The sequence below is a fragment of the Aegilops tauschii genome, chromosome 6 (assembly GCF_002575655.3).
Source record: "Aegilops tauschii subsp. strangulata cultivar AL8/78 chromosome 6, Aet v6.0, whole genome shotgun sequence".
NCBI lineage: Eukaryota > Viridiplantae > Streptophyta > Magnoliopsida > Poales > Poaceae > Aegilops > Aegilops tauschii.
The window spans coordinates 476058924-476072733 of NC_053040.3; the positions used below are offsets into that span (position 1 = coordinate 476058924).

General features: G+C 50.3%; 2 protein-coding genes across 2 annotated transcripts; one reads left to right on the plus strand and one right to left on the minus strand.

The window, feature by feature from the left end:
* The first annotated feature begins 697 nt into the window (after positions 1-697).
* LOC109745166 (agmatine coumaroyltransferase-2-like) lies at positions 698-2236 on the plus strand. Its single transcript, XM_020304304.4, has one exon. It carries the CDS (start codon positions 807-809, stop codon positions 2127-2129), a length of 1323 nt encoding a protein of 440 aa, XP_020159893.1. The 5' UTR covers positions 698-806; the 3' UTR covers positions 2130-2236.
* A 15-nt stretch (positions 2237-2251) lies between these two features.
* Positions 2252-7937, minus strand: LOC109745155 (clathrin interactor EPSIN 2). Its single transcript, XM_020304296.3, has 14 exons — positions 7545-7937; positions 7012-7128; positions 6863-6914; positions 6621-6700; positions 6453-6531; positions 6273-6356; positions 6007-6152; positions 5598-5903; positions 5418-5459; positions 5239-5334; positions 4949-5160; positions 4545-4744; positions 3249-4152; positions 2252-3166 (listed from the first exon to the last, which is right to left on the minus strand). The coding sequence occupies exons 2-14, from the start codon at positions 7044-7046 to the stop codon at positions 2604-2606; spliced, it is 2799 nt and encodes a 932-aa protein (XP_020159885.1). The 5' UTR covers positions 7047-7128; positions 7545-7937; the 3' UTR covers positions 2252-2603.
* Positions 7938-13810: the final 5873 nt, after the last annotated feature.

Genomic DNA, 13810 nt, shown 5'->3' on the forward strand with positions numbered 1-13810 from the left:
CTGCAGTACCCATGCTCCGGACACCCTATCCCGATTAATCACTCGTATCCCTTTGATTGAGCCCTTGAAGTTGAGAATATGCTCCACTTGCCTGTCCATTTCCTCTTGCATGCTCATGAGCATGATCATGTCCACTTCTTCGTCTGAATCCGATAAATCGAATAACTCATCTTAAATCTTTTGATGGGTCCATACTGCTCGTCCGACGAAGCATCGGAATTCATCGTTTCCCTAAAAAGATCACAAAAAACTAGGTCGAAAAATGTGTCGAACACATAGAGCGCAAGGCGGAGTCAGAGAGTCGCCAGACGTATCACGGTGGCGTCCGGCCCGGCGACGACGTCCCCGGTGGCGAGGACAGGGGAGATGAGTGTTGTGCCGGTGGCGACGGCGCGGAGGCTCGGAACGGCTGCGGATAGCGCGCGGCGGGAAGCGGCGAGACTGACACCGCAGAGGAGAAAGAAGACAGCAGAGAACAAATGATCTGGTAGGGTGAGACGGTGGATTTGATGCAATTTGAGGTGTTGTAGGGCTGTCGGGTCCAACGTGGCGGACGCGCACGGGCGCCCCATATTTGAGCTGGATATGCGCGATGCCGGTCAGCTCGGACGTTTGTGGCGTCCATTTGGATCAAATTTTTATGCCTGGCCAGTGACCGGGTTGTACACCCGAACGTTTGAGGCGAGTTTGGGGCGAGTCGATGCTCTTATATTTGCTTGCGCTCGCGCTAGTTTTGTTCATCCCATCTTCCTCGTGTACATGCGTGCAACATTTTTTCGTAGCTTCGTAAGTTGAGCTAGCGCCGTATGAAGGTCACAGTGGAGTCATCCAAGTCCATCAAGCCTGACTATGGCGGCCACCGCCCGGTGGCTCCTCCGTTCACGGCGAACGTCGTCCCGCTGTCAGTGTTCGACAAGGCCAACTTGGACACGCAGGTCTCCGTCATCTACGCCTTCCACCCGCCGGCCCCGCCCAACGGCGTCCTCGAGGCCGGGCTCGCCAGGGCCCTCGTCGAGTACCGCGAGTTCGCCGGGCGTCTCGCCCGGGACGCCGACGGCAGCCGCCGCGCCATCCTCCTTAACGACGCCGGCTCGCGGTTCGTCGAGGCGACGGCCGGCGTGGCGCTCGGCAGCGTCATGCCGCTGCGGCCCACCCCCGCGGCGCTGAGCCTGCACCCGAGCGGCGGCGACGAGCTGATGCTGGTCCAGGCCACGCGGTTCGCGTGCGGGTCCCTCGTCGTCGGCCTGACCGTGCACCACACCGTCGCCGACGGCCGCGGGTTCTGCAACTTCATCCTCGCGTGGGGCCAGGCGACGCGCGGCGCCCCCATCGACCCCGCCCCGGTGCACGACCGGCCGTCGTTCTTCGCGCCGCGCAGCCCGCCTAAGATCGAGCACGAGCACCGCGTCGTCGAGTTCAAGCCATACGACGCCCGCAAGGACGACGACGCCGGCGGCGGCGACGACGACGAGGAGGTGGTGGTGGTAGAGAGGGTGCACTTCAGCGCGGAGCGCATCGCGAAGCTGAAGGCGCAGGCGTCGGCCGGGGCGCGGTACAGCACCGTGCAGTGCGTGCTGGCGTGCCTGTGGCGGTGCGTGACGCGGGCGCGCGGGCTCGAGGGGCGCGACGCCACCGCCCTGCTCATCGGAGTGGACGGGCGAGGGCGGATGAGCCCGCCGGTGCCGGACGGGTACACCGGCAACGTGGTGCTCTGGGCGCGGCCGACGGCCACCGCGCGGGAGCTCGTGGACATGCCGCTGCGCCGCGCGGCGGAGCTCATCCGCCGGGCGGTTGCGCGGGTCGACGACGCCTACTACAGGTCTTTCATCGACTTCGCCTGCTCCGGGGCCGTGGAGGAGGAGCGGCTGGTGCCGACGGCCGACGCGGCGGACATGGTGCTGAGCCCGAACGTCGAGGTGAACAGCTGGGTGCGGCTCCCGTTCTATGACCTGGACCTGGGCGGCGGCCGGCCCTTCCTCTTCATGCCCAGCTACGTGCCGGTGGAGGGCGTGGTCTTCCTCGTGGCGTCTTTCGTCGGCGGCAGCAGCGTGGACGCCTACGTTTCGCTCTTCCGCCAAGACAAGGATGCCTTCATGAACTGCTGCACATCCGACCTCTCAAAACTCTGATTTGTACTCCTACTTACTACTGTACCAAACGCCTCAAGTTCCAGATCTTCTTTCCTCAAAAGTTTCATCAAGTACAAATCTATCTATGATAGCATGCGTTATTCAAATGGAGCGAACAGAAATTCAACAAAATGGTAGTACATCCTTTTATTGCCTATCCAGCAAGAACGCTGAAACAAATAACATATGTTTGGTGACAAGAGTAGCCTATAGAGAATTATACAACTACAACCAACCAAGCTTGGAATATCATGTGGCTTTGCATCCAAACACAACGCGGCAGTTGTGGCAGTGCCATGTCGATACATTTCAGTAGATACAGTATATCCAACATGGATGGATAGGAAAAAGAATAGTGATAAAAATTATACCCCCCAACAAAAGAAATCAATCATACATAAGGGAAACCCAGGTGAGCAAAATCCGAAAGCCTGCTAAACTGTTTTCTCAAACCCTCGCTGTGCCTGTGTAATCTCACCTGTACCCGCCGTAAGGCTGCTGCCCGCCATATCCAGCACCCATCTGGTTGTAGCCAGCGCCAGGCATGCCGCCCGGAGCCATCCCCATCTGAGGAGGCCGCATCCCCATCCCCTGGTTCATGCCCATGCCCATGTTCATCCCCATACCCTGTTGGTTCATCCCCATTCCCATTCCCATCTGTTGTTGGTTCATCCCCATGCCCATTCCCATGGGTTGTTGGTTCATCCCCATCGGTTGCTGGTTCATCCCCATCCCCACTCCCATGGGTTGTTGGTTCATTCCCATTCCCATTCCCATCCCCATTGGCCGGTTCATTCCCATTCCGCCACCATAACCAGCACCACCAATACCGACACCCCGCCCGGCACCCATTGGGTTGGAAGGGGGTGCAACGGCACTCGCACCAGCTCGACCAATGCCAGAGCCAGATCCCATTGCCTTGCCCATGGTGATCGTAGATACTACAGGTGCTTGAGAGATCTTCTTGTCTTGTCTTTTATCCTTGCGGTTGATTGAATCAAAGTCCACTCCAATATCTGCATGTGGATTGGTTTTTGCTGTAAAAAAACAACATACAATTAGGTCAGGACACACAAAAACAGAACGAGGACATTGCAGGCGCATAGAAAAGCCACTTACCGCCAGAAATGTTGAAATCGACAAGACCCCGGGTCAATGTATCAGACCAAACTGTAGATTTGGGCTCAAATTTCTTCACTGGCTGGGTCTGACTAACTTGCAAAGCTGAAATTAGTGTTTCTGGGGGAGCTGATAAACTTGACTGCAAAGGAGTGCTGGCACCAGATGGCACTGAATTTGGGGCACCAAAGGGCTGAGATGCCCCTCGAGAAATTGATGGTGCCTGTGGTGCTGGTGCAGCAGTTTGTGGGTGGAAGCTTTGCTGAGGTGCATGTTGAGGTGGAAGATGAGAAGACTGTGGAGGAGCATAGGATGGTGGTGCTCCATTCTGCGAAGGAATCCCAGGCAGGCTATTAACGCCAGTCCCTGAAGCCGGTTGCATATAGAAGTTTGATGGGCCTGATGGTAGATTGGGAACTGCATGTTGAGGTGCCTGTGGAGGAGCAAATGATGGTGCAGCATGTTGAGGTGCCTGTGGGGGAGCAAATGATGGCGCAGCAGCCTGAGGAAATGATGATGGGTTTGTGGCTGCAGGATATGCTTGTGGCTGAGCAAACATGGGAGCAGCATGAGTAATAGGCTGAGATGCCTGGGAGGGAACATAAGCCGGGGGTGCCTGCTGGGACGGATTTGCATGTGAAACCCCTGAAGGTAAGGAGGTGGTGCTTCCAAAAATATCCTGTTGTCCAGGTGCGGCATTGGATGCAAAACTGAGATCGCCGAGAGTATCTTCAAAACCAAAGCTAGTGGATGAAGCAGGCTGGAAAGGATTTACATCTGCACCAGGTCCTGTGGCCTGGAATGAACCAGCAGGGGTCGCATTTGTCTGAGAAGCTGCATGATTCTCTTCTTGAACTGCCTTGAAAGGAGTAGGATCTCCAAAAGGATTTGAAGCATCAATTGCCTACAATGTTTAAATACAATAGAAAAAGCTGAATGTCTGCTTGTGTTGGCTATTATGACCATATTAAAACAGAACACAACAGTCATTCCATCACCAAAGGAAGTCACTTCACGTTTAATTCAGAAAAGTTATACTGCGCGAGATTTAGCCAACATTACTCCAGATGCACGAAGGATAAACACATTTTAACAACTATGCTAAGTAATATTTTTACCTTAACTTATCCAGTATGTCAAATTTCAAGGAATTGTATGGCAGTTTAAATTACTTTAAGTAAACTAGTGACACAAGAACTTATGAAACAGTCCAGTCTAAATTGTATCTTATCCCCATTATCATCGGCGCTAGTTTATGCAAATGGCAGTAAGTTACTAAGTTCTACAGATTCATACCTCACTGAATCCAGTAGAAGCAGGTGGCATGCCCATAAAACTATCCGTTTCAAAACCTGAACTTGATGATGGCTCAACACTTGGGACGTCAGTCGGCTGAGGCACAGAAACCAAAGCCAGCGCACCAATAGGATCTGACCCAAACAAATCCATCTCAAAGCTATTCATTATCGGTGAGGTATTCACCGGAGGTGAAGCATCTGAAAGAAAACATATATGAAAGAAATAAGTATTTCGTAACCACCAAAAAAGTTATAACAGCAACGTGCCAGTTAGTCAAAATTCTTCCATGCAACTGTTCTTCTTGTACAGTTTATAAAGAAACAGAACAAAAATCCTTGCTATTTTCCGTAACTTTGGTTTAGTCATGAGCACATTGACTGCTAAAAGAGTACAAACTATACCTGGTACTGATCCACGTGGATCAAACTCATCAAAACCATTCGGTTCAGCAGGCGTAGGTGGTTGTGCAGCAGGAGCAGGTGGTTGTGCAGCTACAACCTCGACAGGCTTATCATGAACACCATTCACCTGCCCTGGGGCTGGGGGAAAGCTTGTTCTAGGAACAGATGGAGAAGACACCTTTGGTGCAACAGCAGGCACACTCCCTCCATTTCTGAAATGGATGGATGGCTCAGATTCCCGATGTCATTATTCTATCTACAGATTATAAATTGTAGGATAGAATCATCACCTTTCATCATGATGATTGTCCTGGGTATCTCCTGTGACATCTTCGTAGTTTGGTGGTGAAGCAATCTGCTGGTTAGAAGCCTTCCGCTCAATAGGCCTGTTAAAGCAGGTAGAACTTAAGACAGCTAGCTCCGGAAGGACAAGCTAAAAGGTAAGTACTCAACAACACTACATTTTTACCTCTCATCCTGAGTAGGCGCATCAGCGTTGCTGCCACGACCACTGTAACAGAAACAGGAGGATGTTTAACATAAATGGCATTATATTAGTAATACACAAAAACAATCTTGAAAATCATCTGTTGACCCTCCTATAATCAGCGCTTAAGAATGTTAGATCGAAACAAGGGATGAAACGGACCGGGATGAATAAGCCTCCTCATCACCGTAGCTCCTGCGGCCTGATCCTTCTGCATACTCAGGGTTGCTATTACTTCCTCTGTATTCATCTTCCCTGTTGCGTTCATTAGAGTCCCTAGAATAACGATCTCCATCCCTATTGGGGGTATCTCCAGCGCCACTGTATCTGTCATCATCTCTATACCCATCTCGTTCCCTCCCATAGCCATTCCTGTTATCATATCTACCTCCTTCGTAGCGATCACGGTCATTGTCATATCCACCTGGACTCCTGTGTGGCCCACTCGTGGCAAATGCACTCCGATACCTATAAAGAAACACAGACAACTAGTCAGCATAACAAACATGTGTATGAGACAGTATGTGCCGATCAGATATTTGAAGCACACATAGTATAAAGTTACACTCACTTGTCTCTGGTAGCAAGTGCTTTCTGCCTAACTTCCAGTATCCTTTCCTTGTCATTAACTAAACTAACGAGGCTCTGGGATTTCCGTCGTACATTGCTACCTTGATCTCTCCCACTAGAATCGATATACTGGAAGTCAGCTAGTGCCTGCAATTCCAGTTATATTTGTTAGAGCATCAATCAAGTATGATGCAGGAACGTAAGATGAGATGCTTATGTGGTTCTTCAAGCAGGTAGTACGGAAGGAAAGAGGATCGATAGCATTACCGATATCTGATAAGAATGCTCCCTTATGTCATCAATAACTCGCTCGGTTCCATGTGCTACCAGGTAATCTAGGACAATCAATCCCTACACAAGAGCAAAATACAGCATCAGATTCAACTGTCCAGCGCATTATCAAGATTAGTCTCCCCCGCCCACTCGCGTTTGTAGAGAAGACCATACCTTGTACACATGCCGCCAATTTTTACCGGTATCACTGACCCTCTTCCACACGATATTCATTATCATCTGATACTCATGACTGCAAACACGCAAAGCACATTAGAACCAGGAAAGCAGGGCACTGTTCGGCGAGGCGGCAAACGAATAGCAGAAACATGAAATGCGTACTAGTTATGCGTTGCTTGGGCGATCTCCGCCAGGAGGGATCCATGTGGGCCCCACGGCTCGTTGCTTGTGGCATCAAGTATCTGTTTCAGGTGGTTTGCGTGGAAAGGATTAATACAAGAGCAGTCTCATATTAACATCATGCTTCATAGCAACTGGATGTATGCAGTGAGCAATCAGACGAATTTGGCAACAGCATGCTTAACACATGCTCGTGCATGAAAGAGGGCCTGAGATCTCCTCACCTTTTGTTCCGTGCCAGGCACCTTGAGGACCTTTTTATTCACCCCCCGCTTCCTGCAAGGAGAAAGACAAGAACGAATAAATACTATTGTTGGCAAACGAACAACTCTCTCTCGAATGAACACGGACAGATGGCATGGAGGTCACGTACAGGTCCCGGACCGTCTGGTCGAACACTTTCTTCATGGCGCCCTTCCGAATCTAGCTAGCCCCCTGCGCGCACCCGGGCGTCCCCTCCTCCTGCTCCTCCTCCTCCTCGGTAGGAGACCTGCAGAATCCATTGCTGGTGAGATCCAAGCTGCCACCTACCCAGACGGTACCATTTCGACTCCGATTGCCAAATGAAGCGTAGTGGACAGGCATATCATCGCCGCGAAGCAAGCTCAAAACAGCGAACGATCCTAACAACCAAACAGAGCAGGGAGAATCCGGCACGAAAAGCGGGACAGCAGAAACGGGCAGGAGATCCGCGTGAATTCGAAAACTCGCCGCGGCGTGCGTGCGTCCGTACGGCGCGCCCGCCCCAGATCTAGCGGGCGCCGCCGACAAGGCCCCTGTCCCCCGGGGTGAGATCCGGCCATTCCCCGGCCCCGAGCGCGGATCGGGCGGCGCCGCGCTGGAGCAGCAATCAGAAGCAAGCAGCAGCGGAGAGATGGAGAAGCTCGGGGCGTGCGGTCGGCGAACCTGAGTGAGGAGGCGGGACGGGCGGCGGATCGGCAGCCGCGCCGGCGCGGCTGGCGGGCGTCGGCGGGGGAAGCTGCGAGTCAAAGGGGATTCCACGCGTGGGCGCGAGGCGGAAGGGTGCGAGCGAGGAATGGGGGCGGGGCGGGGGCGCTTTCCTCTCGTCTCGTCTCCCTGAGTTGTCGCTCGCTGCTACGGAGGGTAGGCGGGTGCGAGGGGAGGGAGAGCAATAATCTCGTTTCTTTTGTGCTGCTTCCCTTTCGCCTTTGCTGCTGGCTGCTCTGCTGTGCTGGTGCTCGGCTAATTAATCGATTTCTTTAATTCAAAATGGGTAAACCGGCCAGCGGGTTGGCGACGCCGACGCGTGATCAGTTGCGCGCTTCCAAAGAAAAATCTAATCTGTTGCGGTGCATACTCGTTGTCTATTTATTTTTGTGCGTGGAAGTGGAACTGAGGATGAGCTGGAGTATTGAAATGGAAAAGGAAATGGACAAAGCAGGAATGGTATTTTTCTCTATGTCTCGTTTCTATAATCGGGACCTGCGAAAGGGAAAGCACACAAACAAATTGTTTTTTCAGAGATCATATGTATTATAAGGATTCATCAAAAATACTACATGATAAAAACTACATTGATGTATATGGACCACCGAACGACCACTGGCACTGTAAGAACGAGCCGCCGAAGGGTCCGTAGCCATTCTCATACCGGAGAGGGCCTGACCTTGACGATGACAGCCGAATAGTGAGTGTTCTTGCACGTGCCCCCGTCGTTGAATTCTTGAATTGATCTCAAGAAACTAACATCAAATCACGTTGTTGCGTACGCATGGCGAGAAACTCTAACCTCGTTGTCCGAGGAGCTGGCAGGAATCCACACCGAAGCTCCGTCTAATTCGTTCGGACAAACGAACTTAAAGAGGATCAAACCCCAGAAGACTGACTCAAAGAAAAAAACGTCCATCTACTAGGAGTGAAACCCTATCTATCTACTAGCCGGAGCGGAGGCACCAGGATTCCTCTTTTCATCACCAGCCGCTGAAGCAGCAGGCGGTGAAAGGGCAAATCCACGGGCTTGCCGGTATAGATTGGGGGAAGCAAAGGATTTCCCCTAGTCGCCTTGTGAGAGGGAAAAGCAAGCGCAGAAATTGGTTTATCCCCTCTTAGAAAAGATTGCTGCACTGAATATCCAATTCTGAGCCCGAGCTCATCTGCACCATTGCATAGTAAAATCGTTTAAAATTGCAAGATAATTTGGAAATTTGGCTTTTTTTGTGTGCTGCAAGATGATCCAGTGCGTGATGCTAGTTTGGACATTCGAGAAGCCTGTGGCAAAAAGACAAAATGACATCCGAACAGTTCAGAATTTCAAACTTTCTCATGGGCTTGAATTTGTTTTTTTTACTAAGAGCTCCCCAAATGTCCACACTTTATCAAATTTAGCATGAACATCATGCACTCAGGCATATTTCAACAAAAAAATATTTTCTTTTGCTATTTTTAATGAATTTACTGTTTATGCCTGGTCATCTGAGCCTGGCAGGCAAAACGCCCCGCACTCCATAATTCGGAACTTATTTATATATACTCCCTCCGTCCCAAAATTCTCGTCTTAGATTTGTCTAGATACGGATGTATCTAATACTGAAACGTGACTTGATACATCCGTATTTAGACAAATTTAAGATAAGAATTTTGGGACAGAGGGAGTACCATAATAAGGAAATTTTTGGTCCCCTCACATCCAGCTGCCATCTTGGCGCCGAGAGGTGAGGGGACCTCACATCTTAAAGAGTTCTACGTTTATCGTCATCGCTTAGTAATCATCGTATTTTGTGATAATAAATTTACTCTCGTTTTTTTTGCGGTGCCATGAGATTAAAGAGTTTTCTGTCCTCGCAAATCCAAATCGGATCTGATGAGTTTATGTTGTGGAGTCAAACTTTCTTTGTTGGTTTGATTGTAATTCTTAGTCATAGGACTTATTTTCTTGGATCTTAGATCCAAATCATCGTACCTGTAATTGTTACGAGCATGAATAAATTACAGCGGTTTCTAAAAAAAATACCGTAATTATTAAGCCGTGTAAATGGAGCCGTCGTCTAAGACGGTGTCCACGTTCAAACATTGCCAAAGTTTCAACCGAGCCAGCATGTCATGTAGATCCACCAGAAGCTTAACGAACTACTAGTAGTGGTAATTACCTTGTCGGTAACAAAGAAACTACGTACCAGAAGTTGATTTCCAACGACAGCCACCGCCGGGCAGCGAACAGAAGGAGCGAACACGGACAGAAACGGCGGTGCGAACAGAAGGAGCGAACACGGACAGAAACGGCGGTGCGGTGCAGGGATAGCGTAGCAGCAGCAGCAGCAGCAGCAGCGCAAGGCGACGACAAACCGACAGGCACGGATCCATGTCTTAGCTGGCCACGTACGAGAACCCACCGATCAGCCCACCCGCACGAATACGATGCAGGCCTCGAGTCTGAACCCACCCAGAAATGCGCCAGGCAACGGAAGGTTGGAGCACAAGATCTATCGACGCGTCTGCCCGTCCGTCGGAACGAGGTTCCGCTGCCACTTGCCGCTGTCTCCGGTGCCTTTCCCGGGAAGAGAAGGGATCTTGACTTCAGCTCACCTCAGATCCCACCCAGGACAGGAGGAGCGCACCAGCGGATGCCGCGCCTTTTTTGTTCGCTCCCCGCTCGCTTTCTGAAGTCCGTCGCTGTGGCTGTGCACCAACGCAGACGCCATGATAAATTAGTGGTGGATCCAAGTCCAGGTCCAGCCGGTGATGATGATCCGAGGAGGTGATGGGCGGTGATGATGTGTGTGTGTGTGTGACCAGTAGTGCTCGTACGCTGGGGGGTAGGTGGAGGAGCGGCACCGGCAACAGCTACTGAAACGAAAAATACACTGGCCAGCCAGACCAGACTGGTCTCTGGATGCTGGTGTCACTGTGTGCGCGAACACCCGTGGCCATCTTGACCTTGTCTGGTGGCGGTATGCGCAACTGTGTTTTTCTGTTAGCGCAGAGAGAGCTCTACACTGCTACGTGGAAAAATACGACCTTGTACGAGCACAACCGGGCGTGTCAGTGCGTGCGTATGCACGCATCGCTATCTTTTCCGCTCACTTTTTTTAAGCAAAGTATACTCTCTCTTTTTTGCGGAATAAGCAAAGTATTCAGGACACGGACTTTTACAAACATTGTTCCACGCGCATCAATTATGGATAGTAGAATCGAAAAAAAAAATGCCTGAAAATTTCAAACAGTTCTGAAATTTCAACGTACATGGTAGAGTGTTTTTCTTAAGCCTTTCTGTTTGAAGCAGAGGCAAAAGTTTTGACTCGTTGATTAATTAAGAAGTAGAGAGTTGACCGGTTAATTTGCAAAAAAAAACAGGCGAAAACCGATACGGGCAACCCATGCATGCACTGCTCATAAAGTACAAAACACCCACACCACTCAAGGGGTCCTCCAAACATGCAACATTCTCAACCCTCAACACTTGCACAACACAAATGACAGTCCTGCCAAGCACGTCGACAACGGCAAAACCTAAGCACCCTCCATCATGAAATCATGGACGCCTTCCAAATAGCGCCACTCTTCTTACTTTTGTTCCTCTTTGCTTTCTCCCCGCTTGGCTTCTCCTTTGAGGGGCAACCACTTGTCTTTGCCAGAATGAGGCTGATCGGCCACCCATTTGTCAAGAAAAACATAAAACTCCTCGAATTTCTCGGTGTCAATGTCGTCCACCAAAATGCTCCTAGGAGCCATCATCAACACACCAGCTGCATCAACATCCTCAGCTAGAGGAACCACCGACACGACATCATCAACCGCAGGGTTTGCCGACATGATGGACTCAGGCACCTTCAGTTTCTTGGATGACAGAGGGGAGACATGTCCCTCACATGAGGTCGCCGATGAGTCCGCCTCCAAATGCTCCACAAACAATGGTGAAGTAGGGCTCAAACATAGCTCCTGTAGCTCTGGCATGGCCTGCAGCACCGGAGCCTGAAGCACGACGACAGACTCACCCTCAGTGGTAGACACACACAGGGGACGAGGCCGACAAAGACGATGAACTGTCCCCAACACGAGGGGAGAAACATCCATATAAATCTTGCCCCCTTTCTTCGTGGAGCCAACATTGGCCACACTAGGAGGGTGTGACATCGGAGTGGTCTGCGACAAAGCTGGCACAAGGAAGAGACTGCTCAAAGCAGCCTCCGCTCGCTCGAGAAAACTTCCAACATGCGCCAGGAAAATCTGCAGTAACACTATTTGATCAGCCAAAGTGAAATATAACATCACATCGAGTAGTGTAGCCAAGCCAACAGGAGCATACACGACAGACGCCCAAGACCCATGACGAAGCGCTTTTGATTTGTTCATCATCTCTCATGACAGTGCAAGAAACACCAGAAATATAATTTTTATTCAGGTATGTATACCACCCAGCGATGACTATAAGCACCAGAACAAGTGGAAGATGCGCCATCACCACCCCTCTCTCGTCAAAGCCAGCAAAACTTGTTGTAATATACAATTGGAAAGTCGTCGTGCTAACACCTTACTGAACCAGTGCACCAGAACAACAACCGCCGCTGATGAAAAGAAGCGTAGATATATAGGAATGATTCAACTCTACAGTCGCGTGAAATAAAGAATGGATCCATAGAGATCCATCAAAGACCAACATTGATCGAATCCCTTGAGACGTCCTCCAGTGACGCTCGACGCACCGTTTCAGGGAGTCGTCGTCCCACCTTCCTGAGTAGGATACAAATCCTAACGGGCCTAAAAACACCTAAAAACAAAGTATGTATCCTCCTGTCGGCAAGGGCCATGGTCCACCACGCCTCCATGGCCCTAGGACCACCAAAGACGAGGTGGACAGACGACGACATTAACAGAAGGCTGAGAAACCCTAATCACATGTGCTGCCGCGAGGCGAGGCGAAGGGGTGCGACTGAGTGTTTCACTCATGTGTGAAAAATTGCGAACAATGGACATCTATAATATTCTAGGTAAAAAATTATAATCAATGTTGTAAAAAAAGACCATGTTTTAACTAATTTGGAGACATGATTTTGTTTTCTTCACTAAAAATGTCACGGATGTCATTTCTTCGCGAAACATCACATGTGAGTAGAACAAATCGACTAAAATTGATAGCCTAATTTAAAACCATTTGGATTTTTACTATGTTGTAGAAAGTTGAGTCACTTATTTTGAGACGGAGGGAGTATATTTTACTATTTGTAATGAGTGTGCGTGGAACCATATGCACCATTATATCTTCCTCTCTATTTTCAGATTTGTATTTCCACCGGTGCTCTTTTTAATAATCTGCCAAGCTTTATTAATCAAGGTTCACAAATAGAGGAATACATGGGGTTGTCCAAGCCGGATGTGTCTACCCCGATCAAGAGAATGGCAAAAATTGGCACTCAACATTCGAGACACCCGTTTCGAAAAACATCCGCGACACGACTTGCAAAACAAAAATTACAATTGGCAAACCCGGATTTCCTACTAACGATTTCCCTAATGATTAAGCCATACGTGCCCCCTATGCCATTAGAAATTTCTCCAACAACTTTTGAATCTGAGGCCACAAATGAGTTTACGCATATTTTCGTCAGTATATATGCATCGCTATCACGTTCGGTCAGTCTGCGACTCTAGAAGAAGACCGTTGAGGTTGAGGCATTCACGTCAGCCCGCCAACCGAGCCCGACCGTGACCCTCCTGAGGGCCCCATCCACACCGTACACCAGCCATACTGGCCTGGAGAAAGCCCAGGCCCAAATCCATACGGACCACGGCCCGTTGTAAATCAGTATCGTCCTTCCTCAGCTCAGATCGCGGTTGAGGCGGCGGCAACCGGCGACCGCAACCTCCCTCGGCCGTCGCCAAAACCCGCCCCACACCTGACGCCGCGGCGTGCCTATCCACCAGCGCCGCCACGCGCGGGGGCCGTCGTTGCAGTTACCGAGACACGACGAGCAATCGCCACCATCCAACAGATTCACCGAGGTATGTGAAAATATGCTCATCTCCATACGCGACATGCATGCGAAATCAGTAGCATCCACCTACTACCCACCAACGCCTCCAGACATCGCCTCCAACATCCATCAGCACAGGATGAACAAACCGACAAAGTTCTGAAGTACAGTAAAAATAACAACACAGAGAGTAAGATTCAGAGCCTGCAAATTAACCATGTTCAGACACAGGGGCAGATTAGA

Coding starts and splice junctions, on each gene's coding strand:
- LOC109745166 (XM_020304304.4), top strand. CDS start 807: ATGAAGGTCACAGTGGAGTCATCCAAGTCCATCAAGCCTGACTATGGC.
- LOC109745155 (XM_020304296.3), bottom strand. CDS start 7,046: ATGAAGAAAGTGTTCGACCAGACGGTCCGGGACCT. Junction 6,357..6,452: donor ATTGGCGGCATGTGTACAAG/GTATGGTCTTCT, acceptor GCTCTTGTGTAG/GGATTGATTGTCCTAGATTA. Junction 4,153..4,544: donor CTTCTACTGGATTCAGTGAG/GTATGAATCTGT, acceptor TAAACATTGTAG/GCAATTGATGCTTCAAATCC.